The following is a 25,375-nucleotide window of genomic DNA, read 5'->3' on the forward strand; positions in this document are numbered from 1 at the left end:
CCAAGCGCTACCTGCTAGCGGCCTGCATCGTAGCCCCGCACCAAGGTGGCCTCTCCCGGCGACAGCCAGAACCAGAATGACATCACACTGGCTTTTCCCAGCATTCATTCTTAGCCGGTGTATTTTCGCGCACTTGAAAATTTTCACTTTTAATTTAATGGCGAAAAATAGATATCATTTAAAAATCTAAAAGTGAGAAATATGAGCTCCAGGAGTACTACCTGGAGCATGTATTTCTCACTTTTGAATGACCTCAATGCTTTATCGTTGTGAATTCAAAAGTTTTGTGAATTTATTGCAAATTAAATGATAATTAATCTACGTCCTTACCCTAATGATTTGCTGGCACATAATAAAAATATGTTATTCATAAGAAATGGCATATAAGGCAAAAGTTGATTTAGGCAATAAAAAAATAATAGGAAACTATCATACTATGTTTCAATATGTCCCTGGGTTGTCCAAATTATTCTATCACTGCATGGCTGTGGGCATGTAGTCGTGAGAAAACTTAACAATAGTCTGAAATAAATGAAAAATAGTGACTTAAATGTATGCATTGAAATAACAGTTCTGTCTGTATGGTTACTCCATCATGCTCTAATGCTTACCCTGTGTGAGCAGTGAAAAATTTGGGAGAGTTAATTTCCAAAGAAAAGCCATTTGTTGTCCTTCAGTAGTTGTCTTCATTGCGATTACCATATAAGACTTGGATTTTAGGGAAAGGTAGAAGTTATGAAGACTTGCTGTCTACTGGGATGTTTATATGTTAGCAGTTGGGAATTTCGTCCTGAAATAAATGCATTTATACTAATAATCGTTATCATGCAACCTTGACTGCAATCAATACCTCTGGTAAGCAAAATCATCTACGTCCTTACCCTAAATAATTAAAACTTGATAATGACGAAAGGCCTTCACTAGTAAGTGTACAATAATGGATGGTGGTATTCCTTGTTCAAGACTTCTATTTTTATTCTCTTTTATTTATAAGTAATATTAATGCCTGGTCACCTATTTTTCCCTTTTTCCCATCTCAATAGTTTGGCAACGTTTAGCTGGCCAGGGTTCAATAAAATGTCCTCAGGTTAAATTGATTCAGGAAATATGGATGATGGATAACATTTAGCTCATGTATGCACTATAATATTCACTCGCACATTCAGTACATCAACCATTAGAATACCTTGCTAACGGATTCAAATTTGCTGGCACATCACCAAATGTCTGAACTAATTCTGATAGTATCATGGTTTAACTAACACTGATCCCTATACACTTGTCATGCCATTTGCCTCATTAGTGTGTAAGCATACAATCAACCACACTGAATAGGTGGTCTAGGAACTTGCCGGCAGCTGGCCCTTTACCAGAGCATATATTATGAATTAAATTTGAGAATCCTTAACATCAACGATAGTATAATGGTTAATTTATTAACACTTTTTATGTATTACGTGCATAGACACATGCGAAGAGCAAAAATATGGTAGAAAGCAGATAATAATGATAAGTTTTTCTTCCTTCCAATGAATTGATCTTGATTGTGATGAGCAATAGAGGAACTTGATTGTATCAGAACACACCTAAGGGAGTGTCAAAGTAACATTTCTTCACAGACCTAGGACCTGAATTGTATCCTGATCACTTTTCTATTTTACCCCTAAGGAAAAGTTCTCCTAGGATCTGAAATCCTGCCTTTTTCTCGAAATCTCCAGAGATACAAATAATAATTTATGACATCTGAAGATCCCTCATCCTCCAGACTGATTTTCACTGGAAATAGCATCCTTCCGAGCGAAAATTTTGAGAGGCCACCTCGTATAACTATGGTAAATATGGCCCTGATGGCTTCACAATTTCATGCTCTCTGTCCCCTTTAAATACCTATATCAATAACCAATGTTGTAGAGGTATCGATACAAAATTGTGCAATGAAAACACCCAGACTTTGAAATGTCAATCAGAGTTCTCCATCCGAGCCTTTTGAATGCCACAAATCATTCATCATTGGCCATCGCCAGAGTGATGCAAATTGGTTGCTTTAGGGTGCGATTCATAGATCGGTACTTAAGGCTAAAGTATACTTTAGTCGGGCTGAAGTCTGCTTTTTCTGTTTGATAAACGCCACTTTAAAGGAAAAATGGCCGAATAGTCACTACACCGTAAAGTGTCCAACCGGAGCTCCTTGGGTTATAGTCCTTATAGATGTTATGAGTGCCTTGTGTGAGACGATTTACGCATATTTAAATAGTTTAATCTAATTTTTACTCACATTACAATCGAATTATACGAGATATTCCAAATGATAAATGTTAAAGCTGCGCAAAATGAATTTCAAAAGGCTCCCGCGGCCATTTTAATTGCATATGAAAATTTTATGGGAACGCCAGTTACGTTTATTCTTCAACTTCCTCTAATGAAATGACATTTTAATCAATTGTTTTGATAAAAATTGGATTTTCTTGCAATGATAACGTCGAATATAAATTTTCTGCTATATAATGCCGAATAATACGTGAATTTCAATGTATCGATGAAGTATAATTTAGCCTAGTAAATTTTTCATACTGAAATTTTCTTATTTATGTTACCGTAAAAATTTAAGTCATCATCATTACAAGTTGGAATGTAATTTATTCTTGACAGCGGCAAAATAATCATTCACCAGGAAAAAGCTTCATTGATAATTTTTCCTTCACTTGAGAATGTAGGGAGTAATTGCCTATGAAAAATTTCCTGTTTCCTGGTGTTTCCCCCGTTCATCACTTGTCCGCGGTCAATGGCAAACTCCGCGGACACCTGTTGCACTGTGTTGCGCACAGTAGAAAACTAGCTCTGTTGTGTTGAAGTTTTTATTAAAGAACTTTGAAATGGCGGACGACGATTGGAGGAAAAGGGTCGGAATTGAAATTAACTTTAGTTCTGATGACGATTGCTCCGACGATGACACAAGGTAATTTGAAGTTCTCGGCATTAGTATGAACAGTTATTTGGGAGCTGATGTGGAACCTTGATTTTCGGTCAAGTAGGCGTTGACAGCTCTGTTGACTGTCATTTTTGTGTTTTTTATTGGCCTGTCGGGCAATAGTGTAGTCCGTTGAATTTATCTTACATCAATTAATGCGCTGTAATTTTACTTAACTACCGACTGCATAATAGTTTGTTTACATATCCTTTATGATTTTGTTGCATAATATATTTTTTAGGAATATTGATACCTTGGATGCAGGGGACTGCGGAGATGGTACAAATAACAGCTTGGATGGAAGCATAGATGGACTTCATATTGACGAAATTCTAAAAAAGTATGCTGATTACGGCCATACCCCACCCAGAACACGAATATCCAATAAGGAGAAGCAAAGAAAATGGAGAGAGAAAGATAATTTTGGGTACTTTGTTCTGTGTGTTCGTGTTAGAAAATAGGTGAATGTTTATAGGTCACATAGACTGCCTTATTGCCTTATTTTTTCCCGCTATTCAGAACATGCCTGTTATACTATAATAATTATGCAATCCTTTGCCTTCACTCCTTTAGTTTTGGCTTAGTTTTTAACAGTAATATGTCCTTACATTTGCTTCTCTTTTGGTTTTTGTGTGATCATTTTCTCTCTTCATTTATATGTACTGTTCCCATTGGCGAATTTAGGAGGGTGGGGCACGGGCCCACATAGCACATATATCTACTAGATGCCTACAAAATATCTAGAACGTCTTCAGCTAATGTCTAGAAAATATTTTGTAATATCTTCTAGAAATTTTGTAGATATCTGGATGTACGCTTTTATGATATCTACAAGATATCTTGAGAAGATATTCTAGACATTCATATTCAAATTGAACCCACTGGGAAAATTCAGGATAAATGACTTAAATATAATATGCTTCGTTATAACAAGGGTTTATTTTTCAACTCACAGCCTGCTGATGGAGCAGGTGGTGATGCGGTAGGGTGTCTTCTGGGGATTCTTCCTGAATATTTTAACTTCTCTGGCTTTCGCTCATTTCTAATAGGGGCTTCCTCCTCCCATGCCAAATTTTAAGTTTCCAAAATTGCTTACAATTTCCTTTTGCATTTCTCTTAGGAGTCTGTTACATTATCAATGAATCTTGATTCAATGTCTTGCAGTTTAGGTCTTAAAGAATTTTTAAGGCAAGTTTTTGCCAATGTATTTAAACACCTTCATCAGGTCTATGAATGAATATGAGTACATAATGGTGACTCACGAAAGGTTATGGCAATTTTTGTTACGATAGTAAAAGAAATTAGTTGTAAATTATTTATAAAAAGAAGAGACTAGAATTTTGACTTACCTTTTATTCCACTGATTAGAATTTTTTTATTGATGGCAACTAAGCTAAGACAGTTCATGGTTACCTAACAATTTTGATTAATTGAATAATGATAAATTTTGCTTAAATTGTCAATTTCTGCTCTTTCATCACAAATATTTTTGTTTTTTGAAATATGCATCATTTCTTTAAGTAATAGTTTTTGTTAAATTACTTTCAGTATCTAAATTTCCAGTATTTTTTAAGGCTAAACAGTAGCCTTACTTTCATAGAATAGCCATATTCCAGACATCTAGTAGATACTTGAAAAAGAAGCTATCATAACTTTAAATCCTGATTATAAACATTTGCCAGAAGAGTTGCCTTTACTTTTTTAGTGCACGTGGGTTCAATGGTTTTATCTATTCATCCACCAAAATGCATAGCAGCTACACATTTTTTTCAAGATTTGGGTTTTTTTGGCTAATTTCACTGGACATACACAGTAAGTGTCTCTGCTCAAAAAAGACACTCTGGACTTCTTGTAGATATTTAAAATATCCAAGACATAGAAGATATTTTCTAGACGTCTAGTTGACATAATACACAGTGTCCAGCGATATCTGGTGGAAATGTTTTATGTACATGAGAATAAAATAAAATGGTAACCTTCCACACAATTTTATTTACTAAAGTACAGACCCGGTTTCGAACCTTGATAAAACACTATGTGTTGAAACCGGGTCGGTACTCTAGCAAATAAAATTGTGTGGAAGGTTACCATTTTATTTTATTCTCATGGATCTAGTAGATATTTAAAATATCCAAGATATGGGGTATTTTTTTGCTAATTTCACTGGACATGTACAATGAGAGTCTCTGCTCAAAAATGAAATTTTCTAGACATCTAGTAGATTTTTAAAATACCCAAGACATTGGAGACATTTACTAGACATCTAGTAGATATTTAAGATATCCAAGACATTTTAGACACTCTCTTGATATCTAGAAGATATTTTGTGCTATGTGGGGGAGCAGCACATGCTTCTCCCCCAGATGCTTAAAAATACCCTATATGTCTGAATATGGTCCCCCCTTTTTTTCCAAATATGCCCGTGGTAAAAGTAAAGGGGGGACAATATTCAAACGCATTTTTGTAACTTTTCCCAAAACTGAAGTCTCGAAATTAGGGGGGGAATATACTCGGAGAAATACAGTATGCAACATTTTTAATACAAATACTTAACAAATTCATATTTTAATATAAAAGCTATAAATATTAACATATTAATAACTTTTCTATTAAAATTATGAGTTTATTTCGTATATGAACGTTGCTTGCAGTTTTTAATCCCAAAGATGAGAAGACAGTTTGCCTGTCAGACCCTGCTGCCCTCCCCCCCAGAAAAAATCTTGGATTCGCCCTCATTGACTGTTCCAATTATGCTAATTTCAGACCTTTAATTGTGCTGGGTGCTATTAAATGTGTGTACAAATTTATATCTCTCCTTTTATTGAAATTTCTTGCATTGAGTTGGTGTTGACAGTTTCTTTCGTGATTGTTTTTTTTCATAAGTATGCAGTGTCAAATCAGTACCATCCTAGCTTTGGATGGGGGAGGTTGGACGAGTATATTAATTGACAACCAATTCCGTAATTTCATTCATCGCCTGATGATGCGCCCTGTAATGGATGCGAAAGCTTGCAAGACAAAGCGCAACACGCAGCTGCTCCCGGAAGCCATTAGCAACAGTACCATCCTATTTTTCCCATTGACACTAGGTTACTCAGATAAGCTGCTTCCAAGTTCTTACCAAGATGAGCTGCTTAATTATTTGGTTCTTTATAACTCTTCAGTCATTTTCAGATTTCCATCTTGTGCTTGGCTCAACTACATTCGTATACTTCTCTTAAAATGTTGATATCTTTTACATATGTCCATTCAACAACTATTAACTGTGAAGAGTGTGTCAAAGATAAAGGGCTCTCGGCTTGAGAAAATGTGTCTTAGGTTTTGAATATCAGGGAAGAGAAAGGGAGTTTCATTTTGAAAATATGATTCAATCGTGGTTTGAAGGGACTTTATGTTGGTGTAAAAAATAAAAGATTGCAATCAGTGTACTGAGCAGTGAATGCAGGGAATGAAGGACGAATTCTGCAATGGATTAGAAGCATTTGGAATGGGAGCCATTTGTGGGAACTTGGTGTTTGTGGTGCTTGGTGACCAAAATTTTTTGTCTTTGGGAAAAGTGGATGTGTGGTGGCCAGGATGATTTGAGGTATTATGTGGAGGTAAGTTATGCAGGTGAACTGGGTGCGGTTGAGTGGAGCCGTATGTGCATTATCAGTGCAATTCCGTCAAGAGAAGGACTCCGTTAATAGATATATAATGTTACGGTATGCAAGAGATCTGCATTATTATAAGATCAAATTCTTTTTTTCCACGAAGGTGTATTTCTGGTACAATATGCTTTTAGAATAGGGTTGTTTCCTTCAGAGAAAACGAAAGGCATTGATTGTGATTCATTACCCACCATTAGTATATTCATTATATACAAATTATTTGGTTTTAGAAATCCCAGTTTAGACGAATGTTAATGGTCAATTTTAACCTGATTTGAAAAAGGCTAGATTGGCACCCATTCAATACCACTCCATGTGACGTCACAGGGACCTAGATGCTAAAGGAGTAGTCAGGAATTTTACATCGTCTGAGATTACCAATGCATGCATGAGGCAGAGAGCTCAGGGAAACATGTCCTAATAATCATCTATTAAAATTGCCTATGGTCGGAAAGTTTCCTTTGTTTGATGGGGTATTAATAATCCTTATTTAAGCCAAGCGCTACCTGCTAGCAGCCTGCATCGTAGCAGTGCTCAAGGCCTCGCACCAAGGTGGCCTCGGTGGCCTCACACGGCAGCGGCCAGAACCAGAATGACGTCACACGGGCTTTTCCCAGCATTCATACTAAGCCGTCACATTTATCTCCTGCTTGAAAATTTTCACTTTTAATTTAATCGCAAAAAATAGATATCGTCATTTAAAAATCTAAAAGCATGAAATACGTACTCCAGGAGTAATTTGATTTAGGCAATAAAAAAGGATAGGAAACCACCCTATTGGTGTTGTGATCTGGTACTGAAGATCAACATTGATGGAATGTTACAAAGTTGGTCATGTATAAGTGGGATTTTTTGCCAAATGAATGGTCTAACTTATGAATTGATTGACTGGGTAAAATGATGCGTGGGACTACCCATAATGAACGAAAATTTAGAGTGGATGAAATCTCTATTTTTGATTGCATATCCCTGAGATGTGGGTCGAAGACGCAGAGGGTAGGCCTTCTCCACTTGGATGTCGTATTATTCTCAATACAGAATTGCTCACTACCAACTCTCATTTCTAGTGTCACTCGACTCACCACGTGTAATTGTAAGGTCATTTAAAAATCGAGTTCTCAGTAAACTAATTGTGTAGAGAGTGAAGCAAAAAAGTTAGTGCCAAGGGTTAAAATGGAGAGCATATTTGCAAAAAATCAAGAATTCGTCTGATTTGCAGGATCCCTATAGATGAGAGTCAATGTATTATCTTCCTAGATACTTGTCTCCAAGTAACAACCATGGAACATAGGATGAATGATTGGGGAAAATTATAAAACTTTGATGATATTGGGTTCTAGTAGTGCATTAACCCTTAGACTGCAGGAATGTTTTTTACGTTTTGTACTCAGATTGTGGAAAAACGTTATTAAACCTTTGGCCATCGCTCGACTACCTAAGGCAGTTTCCCAAATATTTTATTGTTTCTAGGGTAGAGCCCATGTGCTCTTTATTTCAGTGTAGGGATCACTAATGTGGCTTAACTAACTCTCCCCTGCCATCCCAGAAAAACAAAACATTTAGAAACATTCCCGCAGTCTTTAGGTTAAATGAAAACATTTCTTGGCCTTTGCACTGGGTGACGCTTTGTAAAAGTATCAACATTTTAAAAAAAATTGTTTTTAATTCTTAGACCATGTTCATCCTGCTCTGTCAGGATGAATAACAAGCTGTTTATCGAAATGTTGACTCTTCTACTAAGCATTACCAGGTGCAAAGTCCAAGAAACATTTTTAAATTTATATAGAAATCTTCTGTCCCGTAAAAACAAGATAAAATAAATCCTTTCAATTCTGATTCCACTCTATAGCAATCACCTCCTTGCTTAATCATGGATGACTTGTTCATTTACGAATTAAGGGTGGATGCAGGTGTAGGGTAAAAGGCTGCATGTCCTCTCTCCCTAAACTATCTCACAAATTCTTTTCCATTGTAAACGTCATTCTGCTGTACACTCCATGCTCTTACCATCCACCTTCTCCTTAACCTTTTAGTCACCCAATTAAATGCCCAATGGTCATTATTCACTCCTGGATTTAATTTCTGACCCGTTTGGACACACCTGGCTTTTAATGGTTGACACTTCATCTTGCCTTATACTCTTAGCTTGCCGGTAAAGCTGATGATGGTGCTAAGGTGTTATTATTATAGTATTCTACTGATTAAGGTAGGTTTCCATGGAGTACTAAAGAAGTATTCTGGAAGCCTCCTTTTCCTTCCAGCTCTGCCTTCTTCAATTCACTGTAAGGCCTACTCCCTTTCAATTTATCTAAAAATTCTATTCTCTTCATTCCCCTCCCTCGTTTACCTAACATTCTACCCTCTACCCCTAATGTTAATTAATAATCTGCTCCTTCCAAACCTTCTGTCTCTTCCGTATCTCATCTAAAAGGTGCTTCTCCTCACCCAACGTGTCCCGCACTTTGTCGTTTCTCCTCCTCTCTGTCCATTTCACCTTCTCCATTCTTCTCCATACCCACATCTCGAATGCCTCCAATCTTCTCTAATCCTCCTTCCTTAGTGTTCACGTTTCTGCACCATAGAGAGCTACACTCCAGATCAAACTTTTAACTAACCTTTTCTTTTAATGCTTACAGAACAATCCTCTCAGAAGCTCCTTCCTGTTCATAAATACCTCCTTTGCTTATACAATTCGCTTCCTGATGTTCTTACTACTGTATCAGTTTTCCTCTAATGTGCTGCCTAAATAGTTGAATTGCTCTACCTGCTCAAGCTTCTCCCCATCTACTTTTATCATGAGTCTCACATTCCTCACTCGCAATTCTTTACAAAACCGTATTACATACCTTGGTCTTCTTGTGGTTAATCTTAGTCCCATACTCTTCACATCGCTCGTCTAACGTATCCACTAGAGCCTGAAGTCCCCTCGCTGGCTTGCTGATGAGCGCCTGATCATCCACAAACCTTGCTAAGCTGTAAGCTTGAGAAAAATATCACGGGTATTTATGATCAATGAAGAGAGTCTCAGTTGGAAATGAAGGCCCTATGATGGTAGAAAGTGGACATGGCAGGAGGATCCTCCCATCCTGAGAAGTAGCACTCCTGCACCCTCTTACAATAAAATTCTGCCCCTGCTGCCAATTTTATGCGTCTCCCCCCTCGTCTGTATGCTTTTAGTGCACGCATCGTTTAGTCTTCTTTGAATTTAAGTAGGTTTCACCCCATTTCTTTTATATCTAATGACATCATGATTAGTGAAACCAGTTTTTTATAATATTATAAATTTACTGTGTTCATTAACATTGTTCTACAAGGCAACATGTGATATTGTAAGCTCTTGAGAGAAAATTCTGATTTTTTCCTCCATAAAGTTGAGCTTGTCTCTATTCATTGAATGTGTGAGAGATCTTGGTGAGATGGAAGCCTGATGGAAAAGACGTTGAGAGAAACAGATGGAGATAATCCCTAGAGTCAATACTTTAGTGATAAGATGGATAAGACTTCTCTATTTCACAATATGTTGTGTATTTTGATGTACTTAATCTGTCTTAACTCTTACCAGTCTAGCTCTAATTTTTAAATGGGATGGGAATTCTATACTGCTTGGGCATAAAGCAGTTTAGCGAAAGATACGGTTGAATTGTGAATGTGGTTAATGAAGTGCTGAAGAAAGCTAGTGAGGTGGAGTTGATCAATGCATTCTATTTTAAGTATGTATTACCTGACTGGTAATGTACATGAAAGAAGGCTCATCAATTTTACTTGCTGTCTGTCTTCAATTTGAATTTTCATTACCTTCTTCAGTTTGGCAGCAAGGCTGCTTTAAAAACCATTCATCAGGGAAATGGAATTTATAGGCCAAAAAGTAGAGGTCGTTGGTGTGGAAAATGTTTACGTTAATCATTTCTTGGCAATTATCTGCAGTCATTACTGAATAGAAAAGAGGTTTATTTTGTGTGGAACTATTGGAAGAAGTTTGTGATTGAAACCTTGTATCCTATTTTAGTATACAAATGTTATCAACTATCTTGTGTGTGGCAAAAAATGGACTGCAAGGAAGGTGTTTCAGAAAATTCGGCAAATGCTTAACATCTTGGTAGAGAGGGTGGAGTCAGTGAGGTGTATGTGTATTAGTACTTGTCCGGAGGTTTTCAACATGATAGGTAGACAGGGCGGGAAGGCGGAATAGCTATGAAATGAGTGTTCTTGCTTTCATTTGATCTTCTTGTAATGAGTGGTTAACTTCAAATGATAGTGGTTTCAATGAATGTGTTTAATCTTGGAATGCAGATCATCTGTTATTTAGCTTGGTATTTTCATGTTTCCACTGAAAATATTTTGTTCACACAGCCTTAATATATTCTTAATCTGAGATTAGACGGCTAGTTTTAATCAGGGGTTGACTAGCCAGGGCAAGCATCCTCATCAAGGGTGATGCCCTCAGAGAGCCCTGAGCTCTTTCATCTCATTCCATTTTCCGCAGACCATGCAAGTACTGCAAAATGAAAGTACAAGGGAGACCCCTGCTGTGGCTACATCTACCGTATTTCTCCGAATGTAGTCCCCCTCTGAATATAGTCCCCCCCCCCCTGATTTTGAGGCTTCAGTTTCAGGAAAAGTTTAAAAAAATGTGCTTGAATATAGTACCCACCTTTACTTTTACCCCAGGCATTTTTGGAAAAAAGGGGGGACTATATTCAGACATATATGGTATGTTTGCATTTGGATTGGTGGTCTATCTTTCTGCTCACTTTTGTCAGTGGTCGAACATTGTATATTTTAAGATACATCAGGAATGGGGGTCCCATCCTACGTAGTTTTTTTTTTTGCTTTTCACATTTTAACTCTTATGGTTTGAGCAACTTTGGATGAGAAAAAAAACTGTGATGTCAACCACCATGCTTCCCCCTTTGAAAATTGTTGTGAGCTAGGCATATTTATGCTCACCTAAATGTATCCTCTCAATTATTTATTGGGGGAGATTTTCCCCTAAGGCTCTTTTGACCATGTTGCTGTTGGAGTCCTTGGGTGACCATTGTGCCCCTGGTTGTATATTGTTTCTTCTTAAGCGATAGATTTGGAAAATATGTAACTGCAATCTTGAGTATTAATGTGGGATAATTATTTTGATATCTTAGCGTGAGAGATTTAGCTGAGAAAATATCTATTTCACTAGCATACTAAAAGATAAAAATCGCTGAAAATCATCCTCGAGAAAACATACTTGTAGGCTATCAGTGTCGAAGATTATCTTCTTTGAATTTTTCTTGTGAAATTTGATGTACATATCTTTTCCTTTGTGTTGGTGACTGCGTGGAAATTTATTTTTTAGATCATTGCTTTTGTAGTATTCTTTTCATTTTTGTACTGCAAGAAATCAAAATTCATAAGCCTAATAAGTGAATACACGCACAATATCCAATGTTCCTGGAAAAGAATAATCTGCTTCTCTGTTAGCCTCTCACAAGAATTGCTTAATCATATTATTTGATAAATATCCTATTCATTTTTCTGTCTTGGAAATATTCTGTCTTCCTTCACCTAGAAAAGGACGTCCAATGGCTGTTGATAATCTTTATGTAGTAAGAAATGAACAAAAAGAATATTGATTCTCAGTTGGTGTGGCTCTCTTGGGGCCATGCTTGCTAAATGATGAACTCAACTTAGCACTCAAGGGTTCAAGATTCAATTTTGCCACCTTCCCTTTATGACCTCCATGGCAGCCACTCGACCATATCCCCCTAGTATGCTGCTGCTTTTAGTTTCATGAACTTCCTTAGCTGACCTGCATTTTGTTTATTTACAATCAGGTATATGTATTATGCTAATCATTCATTTTTGTTTTTACTCAAATGTTTGAAGTGTTTGTAATTTTTTAAAAGTTGCTTTCATAACTGATCAATTATTTTACGTGTGGAGTTGCCATGTCTAATTATTCTGTTTGTATGCATAAATAGCGCTATTTTTTGTGATAAGTGTGACAAGCAAAGCTTTTGGCTATCTTTCCCTTGATGAATACAACTTTAACTGTGGTTATGTTCTTACTAATTCACATTGCTTTTTACCTGTGTGTTCCAGTGATTCCAGAAGTACTCCAAAAGTTGTGCATGCCAGGAAGGTTAGCCAGAGCAAGCAGTTATGTGCTTTTAAACCTTACATAAATGCAGATAACTCCAGTGCCAGTATTAATCGTGCCGAAAATGGTAATGTTTTTTGTTCTACTCTAAGACACACATCGTATTTTCGCTATTATCTAATGTTATAATTTTTTAAAATTCTGAAAAATATTAAGTCTATATTTTTTTAATGCTTTATTGATTATTTTCATTTTGCTTGAATACAAATATTTGTTAATTTTAGCTGTGAGAAAACTTAAACCACCTTTTTTTCTATTCAGTCTCTTGGTATTTTTTAACCAATAACCAATGTGGTAGATAACCAATGTGGTTGATTTACCACAGGACTGATACTGGTTTTTTTTTGTTTCTGCTCATGTGTTGGGCCTTATGATAGATTCATGGTAATGGCTCTCCATGGAAGAAAAGTGGGAGACTGTTTCATTTGTTCTTCTAATTTGAACAGATCACCAAAAAATGGAGCAAGACAAGCGGAAACGATGTTTGAAGTTGCTCAGAGAATCTCAGCGTGACTTCAAGTTGGACCGTGTAAATTTACCCACAAGTAATGTTAGTTTTGCAGAACCAGTGGATGATAGGTCAGAAAGTCTACCAGTCATCAAGGTAACAGAGTGGTATAGCATAATGCATAGAGTCATTTTGTGGATAAATTGTTTTGATGTCTCCTTTTTGCAGTCTTCCTGTAAAGTTATTTTTCCTATGAGTGCCTTGTAGATGCTGTGTGGAAGTAGAAATTTTCATTACATCTCTTATTCAGTGCTTCTTCCCATTGGTTGGTTTGGATAGGTGAATGTAGAGCTCACCTCAGACGAAGCCACAGGCATATGAATTCACTTATTCAGAGTAAGATGTCACACATCCTTTCCCTGTGACACCATGAACTTTGAGGAATTTTGTTTGGTGTGTCCAAAAATGTCACCCAGTGTTTGAACAGAAGGCCTCATGATCAAAAGCTAAGAGCTCTAGCCACTAACCTTCTGACATGACTGCATTGGCTTCTAATTCTGGGTGTAGCCTTGGGACCCAAAGAAATTGGACTGTGAGATGGCCCTGGGAAAGGAACTCACTTGCCTTTGGCCTAGTTTTTGTTTGAGCTCTATCCTCTCCTACCCAAATTAACCTTTGTGTTGAAACGCTGCATGTGTTGTTGAAGCTCTCACCAACAATGAATTACATGCATTTACCAATTTTTACCTTTCTACCTCATTATGTTATTTTAATGCCTAGTCCTTAATTTTATTGTGATGCATTTATATGATTTTTTTATAGTGAACTAAAATGTATGATCATTGCATGAGTAGATATCTGGTCAGTATTGATCAACTCTTCTTTTTGGACTTGTAGGTTGAAACCAGTAACAGATTTATGAGTCTGAGCTCTAAACTAGTTCCTACAAATCAAAGTGATAGGGGAGTCACCACCAATGAAACTATTTGTTGTTCTCCCCCTGAAGGAGAAAGTGTTTCAGCATTGAAAAGTTCTCCTCAAAGTGACAGGATATCTTACCATCGTGCTTTTTCCCACCTAATTCGCTACGGGAATGCTGACAAGATGGATAAAACTTCAAGACGGCAGGTTAGCATGATACACCACTTAATTCTCTTTTAATGTATCAGCGTCTTCCTCCAAATATCTTTCCCAACCTTTTTTTTTAGAATGGGTAAAAGATCATGATTTCTTTGTCTCAAAATGCATAATTCAAGTGAATTTAATATTCTCTGTTCTAAAATTTGGTTACTCTAAAATAACAGGAACCAATGCCTCAGGGGTCCAAAGTGTGCACCATCAACACTCATCAATTCTAATATTGGTTTGGTGTAGGCCTCTGCTCAATTCTCCTAGTAGCTAATATTTTAACAACTTCATAATTCTTTTACTTTTCATCCTTCTTCTTTTTCTCTATGTATCACATCTGTGGCCTACCGCTGCCAATCTTCTCTTCCACCTGTCCTTAAACAGTAAAATAGTAATAAGATTCTCTTTCCCTATTACTTGTTTGGTTACTTTTGTGATATCCTGATGTTCCACATTGCTATCCTCCTAATCGTATCATATTTGACCAATGTATCTTCTCATGTAGTCCCCACCTGGAGATTCTAATAGAGAAATACAGTGGAACCTCGTTAAAGCGAGTACGGGCTATAGCGACACCCCCGCTATTACGAGAGATAGCCGATGCACCGTCAATTGACCCTATAATAAGCGTGTTAAAAAATTCGTTTTTACGAGACCCTTTCGGTGTTGGCTCTCGCCATAGCGAGGGTTTCACCGCCGGAAGACTTTCATCAAGACTCCATAACCTCTGTAATTGCTAGCGATCTGTTAGAAATGAAGTTAATGGAGTGCTCAGTCTCAAATGTACGTGGTAAACTGTCGTTCGATAAATATAATGATTGACGAAACAATGCTTTGCATGATTTTTATTCAGTGAGGTGCTTATAAATTGTTTGAATAGTTAGTTGTTATTTGAGTAAGGAAATTTAGTGATGCAAAAAAACATCGCCTTTCGTCTGGATTTATGCTTACGTTTATCGGATAGATGTTTATCTGTCGCCGCACCACTCCTGTTCCTGTATATCTGTTCGCAACAGGTATATTGGCTATTATTTGCTCCACCTCCGGTAAAGCAACAATTCGCTATAGCGAGTGTTTATTAGTGCACCGTGGGGTGTCGTTATATCGAGGTTGCACTGTAGTATATCTATGGAATATTTTACTTTCCTAAATGTCACGGATCCAAAATGTGAATTTTATTTGGACTGAAAAATCACTATTGCAATAGAAAAACATGAAGGTTAAGACCTCAGGCGATAGTTTCTGTTGACCCATGAGATGTTGTTCCCCACAATCCGATCCAGCCTGTATCCTACGCCAATCGCTTTTCAGTCGCCTTGAACAGCACTCATTTCCACTGTTACAACCTTTCTCTCCCTTCCAGACTAGAGTCAATGTTCTCGGTGTAAACTTAAAGCCTCTGAAGGATTGTACTTATTATGAACTGATTTTTAATGTCGGGGATTAATTTTTCAATGAAATATGATCAATTTATTTTAATGATACAGCCACCGTGGTCTACATGGTGACCATTTCAATCCATCATGGCACTTCAAAAATTTCGTTGATTAAGTGTTCATGCATGTAAGATCACAATAAGTATCTTCTATATTATTTCTACTGTATAGATACCTTTTTCTCAACTTATACGCAACCAAACTCTACAAATGAGGTACCAAAATGCACAGAATTTATCAGAGAACATGCGACGGCATATCTTACTTCCTAAATATTGCTATTGTTTCCTAAAATTGGTTTTTAAATAATTAAAAAAAAAACAAAAAAAAACCAAAGCCGGTAAATATTCCAGCCATTAACGGTGCGCAAACTGATACATTTGTTCGTTTGCAACAATATCTCGCATTCTTTAAATAACTTTTATCAAAATGCGGCTGATTCCACATTCATGTCTCCTGTTGATACGTAAGTATGAGTCATCATGTGCGTTTAAACAGAGGATAGTGTAATTACTTCCAATGTTGTGTTTAAAGAGGTCCTCAGACCTCAATTTGTACATGAACTTTCCTATTAAATTTGTAATTAAGACCCTGCCTTTTTTTTCTACATTTTAAAATTAGAAACGCGCCTATCCCTCTGTGGACCTGCAATGAAAAGAGCGGGGGAAGCCCGCTGGGAGTGGGCGCAGTACGCTAGTGCCTATTTATTACAAAATTATCTTAATCTTTCTGAAAACTGATGAAGTCACTCCCATACAAGGGGGAAAACTTACTAATGATAGTTGAACCGATCTTAATATTCAAGGTCATATCTTTCAAGGCTATAGCCAGAAAAAATTATGTTGGGGCTGGAGGTTCATTTGAAGTAGGGGTACAATTTGGGGGATTTTATGTGGATGGTGTCTCCCAAGCAATTGCTGGGTTGAATCCCTTGACCTCTCTACCTTGCTTTGGCTTTGAGTGCTGAGGGAAGGAAAAAATTAAAGTTTTCGTTCAAGTAAAAAATGTATTAGTAAATCTGAACTCCTAAGCAAATTTACGAAGGAGTCAAAATCTAATCAATTAGTTTTCTTAACCCTTACTGACCCAGAGCTGCTGCTGGAAGAAATTAAATTTCGAGACTTCTCATTTAAAAAAGTGATGATTTTCTACTCAATGAGAATTTTTATGGCTGCTACATAATTCACCATTAAACTTTACAGCACAGAAGAACACATACTTAGAATCTTTCCTAAATAAAGCTGATAATATATATGTTTTTGATGTTCCTTAGAAGCAACGTTTGGTTATAGTGGGTTAAAAGTAACTTATGATCGGAAATAATTCTAATTTGCACTGTTCATATGCTGTGAATCTAATTTTTTTCTTCATATTTCATCTGGAAGCTGAGCAGAGAAGAACACCTTTGGCAGAGTGAACTAAAGGATCTCATATGGCTGGAGTTGCAGGCCTGGCATGCAGATCGCACTCCTACTGAACAGGACCAGTTTGTCTGTCAAGAACGGACAAAGATAGCTGGTCTTCTGGATGAAATCATGAACTATCATTTTGTGCGGAAAAGTGCAAAGGAATTAAAAATCAAAAAGAGCACAAGCTATTCGTCAAAATTGAACGAGTTGGTCCCAAAAAAGGGAATGGCCCATGATTCAGTGTTTGATGATAATAGCACAGAGAATACTTTGACATCTGAAGAACTGAGGAAGTATGAAATAAGTGTTGCGAAGCCCCAGACTCAAAGTGGAGATTCTGTGAGTAGTTGCCTCAAACTGAAAATTGGCCTCGCTGTCAAGGGAGGGCAGGGTATTAATGGGGACGATGAGGGTATCTGTGAGGTGTCTAGTACGACTGATAGTGCTGCGAGCAAGGCTCCAGTTATGAATGGTAGTGATCCTGAGACAAATGGTATTGAGAGCCATTCCGATGAATTTGCTGATGATTGCCCAGGTTGCTACTCCATGTATTGCAAAGTGTGCATGGCCAATCAAAACTGTGCCCTAGGAGAAGTGGAAAGTATTCTTCATCGACTTGGGGTAATTATTTTCTCTGTGCTTATTAATCATTACCCGCATAGCAATGAACCTCTCAGAGACGTCTCACTATGGTCTCGAATGTCTCGAATATTGCATATGTCACAGAGATGTAATCGTGAGACGTTCAGGAATTTAAAAAAAACTTATTTAAACGTCATTAATGCCTTCCATATATATTTTTCGGAGCAATTCTGCAGTTTTGATTATTAAAATCAGGACATTTAATATGGGTTTCTTATTTTCAAAAGGTCATCCATCACAAAATTTGTCGCTAAAAATGATCGAGAAAAGTAGGCCATAACTGTATAATTTGCATTTAATTATTTTTTGCATAAATTTAAAGCATACCATAGTACAAAGTCTCATGAGACATCTCAGAGACCATTTTTTTTGGACATAGTGACACCTCGAAGAAGTCTCAGAGATGCCTCTGAAGCTCTCAGAATGTCTCTGAGATGTAACATGTGATATTCGAGACGTATCCGAGACGTATTTCTGCTATGTGGGTAGCTTCTTATGTACTGATTTATGCATTATTCTTAGAATTCGTTAATTTTAATGTAGTAAATAGTTATGCGTTGTGTAAAACTTTACACTATGCCAGTACCCTTGGGTAGCTTGCAGGGAAAGGGTCATGGCCTCTTAGGTTGGGGGGTAGAGGGCTGATTGTTGATTAAAAATCATGAACAAATGCATTTACTGATTCGGAAACTTTAACCGGATATATTGAGAAAATCTTTCCTTGTGTCTTTGAGGGACTTGAAAGATTATTAATAAAACTGGAAACCCCATTTCTTTATTTATAGGACAGAAAAAAATTAAAACAGCAGTATTTACCGTCTTTACTAGCCAAAAAGCTTTATTTTTTGAGTAAATGTGATATCCATACAATATTACATGTTTTTAAATATTCAAGTGTGTAAGTTTATAAGTAAAATTATATGTAATCAACATATTCATAAAAAAGTATGCATAATATATATCCATAATTTATAGTGAATTCACTTAAACTTTATAGAATTTATGGATTTCAGGATCAAAGAAAACTTCCACTGCGATTCAGGTATTGAGCTTTCCGTTTTATTCAGTCAAGTAAGCCAGAAGGTAAATAACAATAGCAACAACAATTAACATGTTATTTTTGGAAACAGCTGAAGCATTAATTTGCAATCTCATCTAACTTTAATACATATTTGCAATTAAAGATCATTTTCTCAGCTTGTATTTGAGCATTCATTCAGAATTGCGCTTGAAAATTGCTGCCATTTCCTGCTCTTCCATGTCAGGGAGGCTATTGCTACCTGTCAAGTAAGTCGCTAGGTGGAATAGGTAGGTGGGGAGGTTCACTGCAGCCACCCCCGTAAGTAGCTGTTGTTAGATGGAAAAATGCCTCGTACGCACCATCCCTGTGGCTACAAACTTGCAGTGCAGCCTCGGCCTTAAACTAAAAACAATAAGAGTTTTTATTGATATTCTGAATACATTCTATAGAAAAAAGCACTTGATAAAAACTCAGACATAAGGTGGGGGCTGCACTCATATGACCAAAACATTATGGCATATAAAAGCCAGGTAGACAGAAAAGAACACACAAGACAAAACCAAGCACGCAAAAAAACATATGAGCACTGGAGTTGTGATGTAAACATCCATCACTACTCCAGTGTCACTAATGTACTGGGCACTTTTACTTCAATAGTAGCCATTTAAAAACATTTAATTAATCCACTTAAATTAAAGTTGACTTACTTTCTCTTGCAATTGTAATCCTGACTTGATGATGGTTTATGTTGCTTTTAAATATGATTTTTCTATAAAAAATCTTTTTTTTTCTAATCTTTTCTTTAAGTATGCAGAGTCCCTGTATCCATCCAGTAAAGCATTGGCTATGGACTATCCTCTTTTTCGGAGCCAAGAGTTCATAATGCGTATCAAAGCCATGTGTCTGTGGTACAACATGACCCGTCACCATCTGTTGAAGATCATCATTTTGGGGAAGTTGCTGCTACAGTTTAAAGCAAAGAAACAGAACTGGCCCCTGGACTACAGAGATGGCAGTGGGACTCCAATCGATGCAGACTCATCGCCATGGACGTCGACTTCATCCTCTCAGTCGTCAGCCATGACCCCAAGTGAATCTTCCGGGAGAATCTCAGTGTCGTCCATTTCGTCTGGCATCGAATCTTCTAATTCTGCCCTTAATGCACCACACTCACCTGAGGAACTGGATGATGAATTTGACAGGTGATTATTTTTTAGCCTTTTTTTTTCATAATGTCTCTCAGAGGAAAAAGAGTTGCCTCTGCTTCACAATGTGAGCATTGCTGAAATTGTTACTTTAATGAGACCAGAAAATGGGAGCTTTTCAGTTCATTTGTGTTATCATGGGCAATGACAAGCTATTAGAGGGGAAAGAGAGGGCTATTTGTTAAAATACAGTAGAACTTGTTTTGTACGTTTCTGAAAGGACCGCAAAAAATGAACGTTATTATCCAGGAAAACGTGCTAACCAGGCAAGTAGGTATGTAATAGCAATTGGGGTAATTGCACTCTGGGGAAAAGTCGTCATAATTACAATTACTTTCGAAAGTTCTCATTGGATCGTCTTCCTGTACTCTTTCCATATTGAAAATCAAGAAAGTGTGGACCGTATGGCTAAACAGTAAGTACCATGTGAATGAAAATCAATGTTTCATAGATTTCCCTGAGACAATTACATAAAAATGCCGTCATTCTCAGAGAATATGACAATAACTCTGAGTATATCTATTGGTTGCTTTTTAACATCATAAATATTGGCAAAACTATAACTACCATTTATCACAGCAACCGCCTTATGCAGTGGTTCTTGGAACGAAACCCTATCAATTGTTACTATATCGATTGATGTATCGATATTGTTATGATGATTATTAGCACACTTAAAGTTTATTCCAAGCACATTTTCATATTTTACAGTTTAAATTCAATTAAAAAAATTTGTCCAATGCAGTCTACTTTCTATTTCTTGTGCCGAGATCAAGGATTTTTGAGTTTATCTTCGCGTAGAGATCCAAAGCATCATCAGCTCGTGCAACACTTGTCAAGCAATGACACACGTATCCCTCGCATTGAGAAATGCATCATGGTTGTAGAAAGAGAAGTGTGGGGTGAAAGTAAGAAAGTATATAAATAGGCTGATAATAATAAAATAACTTATGAATTCGAAAGTTTAAACACCTTAACACGTTGCGTGTGGATGGCGAGAATTCTCGTCATTTAGGCGCGTCAACCTAAACAATTTAAAATCGTATATGTTAGTACGTTTAAGAGTTTTGTTTGGTATTCATTATTCACTGTGATTTCCTTTGGCAGACAACGCAGAGAAATAATCCAGGCTGTTTATAGATCTGAAATGGGTTCCGAGAGAGAAGATACATCATCTTGCACGAGGAAAGTGAGCAGAGTGACATTTGCCTTGGACTGTTTTGAACCTTCGGAAGGCAGAGGAGTCAAAATGTCTTATGGGAAGGACAATGATGGTAGCAATCGGGTTCATTCTGTGTCTGGGGAAGAGATCAGTAGTCACGCCATTTTTGGTGCTTCTATGAGCATGTTGGGTGAGGAGACAATGTCGTTGAAGTGCAAAAGTGAGAATGGAGCAGAATTGTCACCTTATCAGGTGTACATTGAGAGGATGCTGAAGACTAAAGGACTGCGCAAAGCACTGCATTTTATTGAAAGGCTGCACCGTTTCCTATTGAGCAAATCAAGGATCAGTTTGCAGAAGCCCAAGACTGAAACATCAGCCTTAAAGGTGAGTGTTATTCTACATACACTATTTTTTTAATGAAAGATGTGCAATCTAACCCCTAGGACTGAGGTAATTTTATATCCTTAAGGAAAATAGAGAGTCAAATTGACCTCTGTTATTATTTAATTTTCTTGCATGCATATGTTCGTTTTTTTCACTAACCTTTTATTTATAAAAATTAAAACATTAAAAGATGATGAATTGAAAGCAATGGAAGTGGCTGAATCCCACGCAAAATATTCTTTGATAACTGTGGCTAGGAAATAAAAAAAAGTGAATAACAGTTGAAAATAACTTTAAATTAAGGCAGGGGGAGGAAAAGAATAGGGTTTATAGTTTGAATAAAAGAAAGTCCATTCTTGTCTTCTTTTGACAGTGTCAATGTTTCCACTCCGTGAAGCACTCTGCATTAGATAAGGTCTATTGCTAATATTTACTCAACACTTAAACAGAAGACACCTTTTCATGAGGTCTATCCTATTATTAATGCTTTCCTTGGTAACACAGTCCTCAATTTGATATTCTTGTCATTGCAGTGCCCATTTTCATCTGATGTTTATTCTAAATATTGAACTAAATATTACAAGAGGTGCAATAATTTTCTTAGTATAACAATTTAGAAGATGACTTTTTAACTATTATTAGAGGTGTTATTGTTCTAAAAAGTTAAGAGTTTTGTGAGCCTCAAATCTAAAGACAAATCCTGTTAGCTTTTGTAAGTGCTTTGTAAGTAAGAGATCTCTTTTTGGCTATTGTGAAGGCTCACCCCTGTGTAATTAATGAACGTTGGCGAGTTGTTCCTGAGGTGGTATGAACAATGAAGATTCATACCCTGATAGTGGCCATTCAAATTCATTGGTTGTCAGAAATGGACAAGGGAGCAAAAAAGGCACTCGATGGAAATTCTTTTTTCCAGTGCCTACACGTTTTTTCTTATCCCTCACTTAAGCCATGCCATCTCGCTACCCCTTGATGCATCTTTTGGAACTGCCCTCCTTCCTTCCTGCTTGGCATACTTGGTGTTACACATTAAGATCTTGTAATTAGTGAGCTAGTAAACAAATTGAGAAGTGTTTCTATCAATTTTATTTTTTCTTTCGTGGTAAACAGTAGGACTAGATAATGTTTAATTAAACATTTTTGTTATTTTACAACAAAATATACGTTCTAAAAATATGTACACAAAAGCCATTTTATTAATCTAAATTAATGCTTGCAACTTATTGTGGAAGATGAATTTTGTAGACATTTGTAGACGTAGTAGTTTTCCCTAGGTTGAGTTACAAAGTTCACGAAGTTGACAAAACGGCTAATTTTATGGTGCACGGAGTCATTTATTGCACTGGCGTGTCTACATTTTTGAATTTTTCATAAAACAAAAAATAAATCAGAATTGAGAATAAAATTGTCTTCAAAATGACAGATTATTCATTATAATGGCGTGCACTGAAGCCCAGATATAAATTTGCAAAATACAGCGGCTCATCATTTTGACGCCGACAGTGGGTCAGTGCCTTGCTAGACTGGGTGGTCGATCATTCAAAACTCAGGCCATCACCTGTTATAGGGCCAATAATAATGGGCTAACTTTGGGCTAAAATTGGTCTTTTTAATATGTTATCAACTTCTGCATTATTTGAAACTCACTTACTTTGGGTCTCTGCACCAGATCACATATGCTCAGTGCGCATTCAAGGTGTGGGGTGACGTGTGTGAAATAGCTCCTCTCTTTCACTCTTTCATCTGGAAACCTTCCCTCAACATGCTTGACAAATCCTAGCTTCTTTTGGGCTCTGCCGCAAATATTTCTTATATGTATATGTTCCCGCCTTATAGTTTGAAGCTCAAATCGTGGGTGTTGCTTTTTGACACCCCCCAACCAAAATCCTGGTTGTGTGAGCTGGCCCTAGGAAAGGAATCGGGCTTCTTACCCTGAATGTTTGTAAACACTTGCCAGCAACTCAGTCTGGGATGAGCTCTACTCTTACCTATCCAAACCAACCTTTGGATTTTATCGCTGAGTGAAGAAGGCTTGAAAGTATAAAATAGATAATTGTGACCGTTGTTCATTGTATGAGTGGACTTAAATGTATTCCAGTGCCCTCTCTTGGAATCTCGTGTACCTGCTGTGGTGGAAGGAACTCCATCAATGTCGGAGCAAGAAGAAAAAGAGCTGCTGCGCCATGGATACTGGTGCCCAGAAGCTCAAGACACTGGGCTCCCCTCGTACATAGCTGCATTTCTCTTTATTTGTCGCATTCCCTTGGATGTCATTCATGCCTACATGCAAATCCGTTGCCAGCAGAAGCCTAAGGATCCATCTGTGCTAAGCATAAGGCAGGCAAGTTATAGAAATGGAATTAAGGTTCATCTTCTGACCAAGTGAATTTTGCACGTGTGTGAGATTCTGTCATGCATTAAGTATGAATGGGCTTATTCCATAGCTCCTACACTCAATTCACAATACCAATATTTTCACAATATGTACTACTCCTATTTGTCTTTACTCAATATTTTTGACACCATGAACATTTTTATCTACTCATGCAGATGAGTACATCAGTATTTATGATTACACCATTCATTCCAAAAATTGTAATTAATAGTGATAATGATCGTATTAAGGTGGAAATTTCATACTATATCTCCACTTTCTTGTCAACCTATTACTTACTATGTATTTGTTAAATAATGGCAAAATTAAGACTAAGAGGGGAAAATCATAGTATTCCTTGCTTTTTGGAGACTTTCATTTCTTTTTTTCAATAACTGTGCTAGTTGATATCAAATTACCAGTATGGTGGAATTAATCCAATACTCAATGCTTTCCATACCTCCTTGCATCAAGTGGTATCAAGGTATTGGCAGGTATCAAATCCTGTCTCTATCATTATGTTTAGCTCTGTATTTGTCAGGCTTGTTCCACCCTGTATATTCATCTGGCTTTCCATTCAGAGATTAAGGATTCAGTAATTTTTAATGGTTAAATTATGGCCTTCATCTGCTTTCATGTTTAACCTTACTGATGAATCATTAAATGCTTGAGACTCTTTTATTAAAAAAATTATTTCAAAACGTTTTTATTATATAGTAATTTTTTATGGAGCATAGTTCATGCAAACATCCACATGTATTTTTAAGATAAAGAGTCCACCTCTTTTCAATAATTTGATAAAAGTAATTGTGAAATTTTTAGTTTTGAGATGCAGTCAAGTTTGTGTGTATCCATGGCATTATTATATGACACCTATGAAATTTACTATTTTAATTTTTGGATGAATATTTCTTTATTTTCTATATTAATGTGCCTTTGCTTTTTCAGCTTATGAGGGAATTCAGGGAAGGGTTGCAGATTGCAGTTCTTCAAAGGCAGCGTTATTTGCACCTCATCCGCACAGCCCTTTGGAATGCTGAGCCAGAGATTTTAAGGTCATTTGAAGACGGTGTCAATGGCTTTGATATCAGCATGAAGAATGTTCTTGAGGTAGGCTTAGCAATCTAGGCTAATTAATTTGGTTGAAAAATATTTTTTCCTGCAGTATCATTCAATTACAGCGAATTCCCGGTTATCCAGGCTAATGGTGGGGAGAGGCAGCACATACAGACTGTCCCAAATGTCGTGTGTCATTTTTGACCTGTAATTTTAGTAACTTTCCGTAGAGCTATGTTCATGAAAATTGGCATACTTATGGGGAAAGGTCCTAAGTTTTGTTGAGTGCAAGCAAAATTTTACAATTTTGACCTTTTGACCTCACAATGTGGGCCCAAACCAAAATTTTGAATTAG

At 36.9% G+C, this 25,375-nt stretch overlaps 1 protein-coding gene and 1 long non-coding RNA gene across 3 annotated transcripts in view; one reads left to right on the top strand and one right to left on the bottom strand.

The window, feature by feature from the left end:
* Nucleotides 1-133: 133 nt before the first annotated feature.
* On the bottom strand, nucleotides 134-2,356 carry LOC124160907. Its single transcript, XR_006865267.1, has 3 exons — nucleotides 2,276-2,356; nucleotides 612-790; nucleotides 134-522 (listed from the first exon to the last, which is right to left on the bottom strand). It is a non-coding gene; the product is annotated as an uncharacterized LOC124160907 (long non-coding RNA).
* A 248-nt stretch (nucleotides 2,357-2,604) lies between these two features.
* LOC124160207 (mitogen-activated protein kinase kinase kinase 4) overlaps nucleotides 2,605-25,375 on the top strand; it is a 70,906-nt gene continuing 48,135 nt past the window's right edge. The window contains exons 1-10 of one of the 2 annotated variants that reach the window (XM_046535998.1): nucleotides 2,605-2,956; nucleotides 3,210-3,395; nucleotides 12,697-12,821; nucleotides 13,201-13,358; nucleotides 14,100-14,330; nucleotides 17,152-17,796; nucleotides 19,646-20,040; nucleotides 21,151-21,592; nucleotides 23,688-23,930; nucleotides 24,912-25,073. In XM_046535998.1, the coding sequence (XP_046391954.1) occupies nucleotides 2,874-2,956; nucleotides 3,210-3,395; nucleotides 12,697-12,821; nucleotides 13,201-13,358; nucleotides 14,100-14,330; nucleotides 17,152-17,796; nucleotides 19,646-20,040; nucleotides 21,151-21,592; nucleotides 23,688-23,930; nucleotides 24,912-25,073 (2,670 nt within the window). In that variant the 5' untranslated portion in view covers nucleotides 2,605-2,873. The remainder of the gene's footprint in view (nucleotides 2,957-3,209; nucleotides 3,396-12,696; nucleotides 12,822-13,200; nucleotides 13,359-14,099; nucleotides 14,331-17,151; nucleotides 17,797-19,645; nucleotides 20,041-21,150; nucleotides 21,593-23,687; nucleotides 23,931-24,911; nucleotides 25,074-25,375) is intronic. The other variant, XM_046535999.1, reaches the window with a different exon arrangement.

This window comes from Ischnura elegans, chromosome 6 (assembly GCF_921293095.1).
Source record: "Ischnura elegans chromosome 6, ioIscEleg1.1, whole genome shotgun sequence".
Taxonomy (NCBI): Eukaryota; Metazoa; Arthropoda; class Insecta; order Odonata; family Coenagrionidae; genus Ischnura; species Ischnura elegans.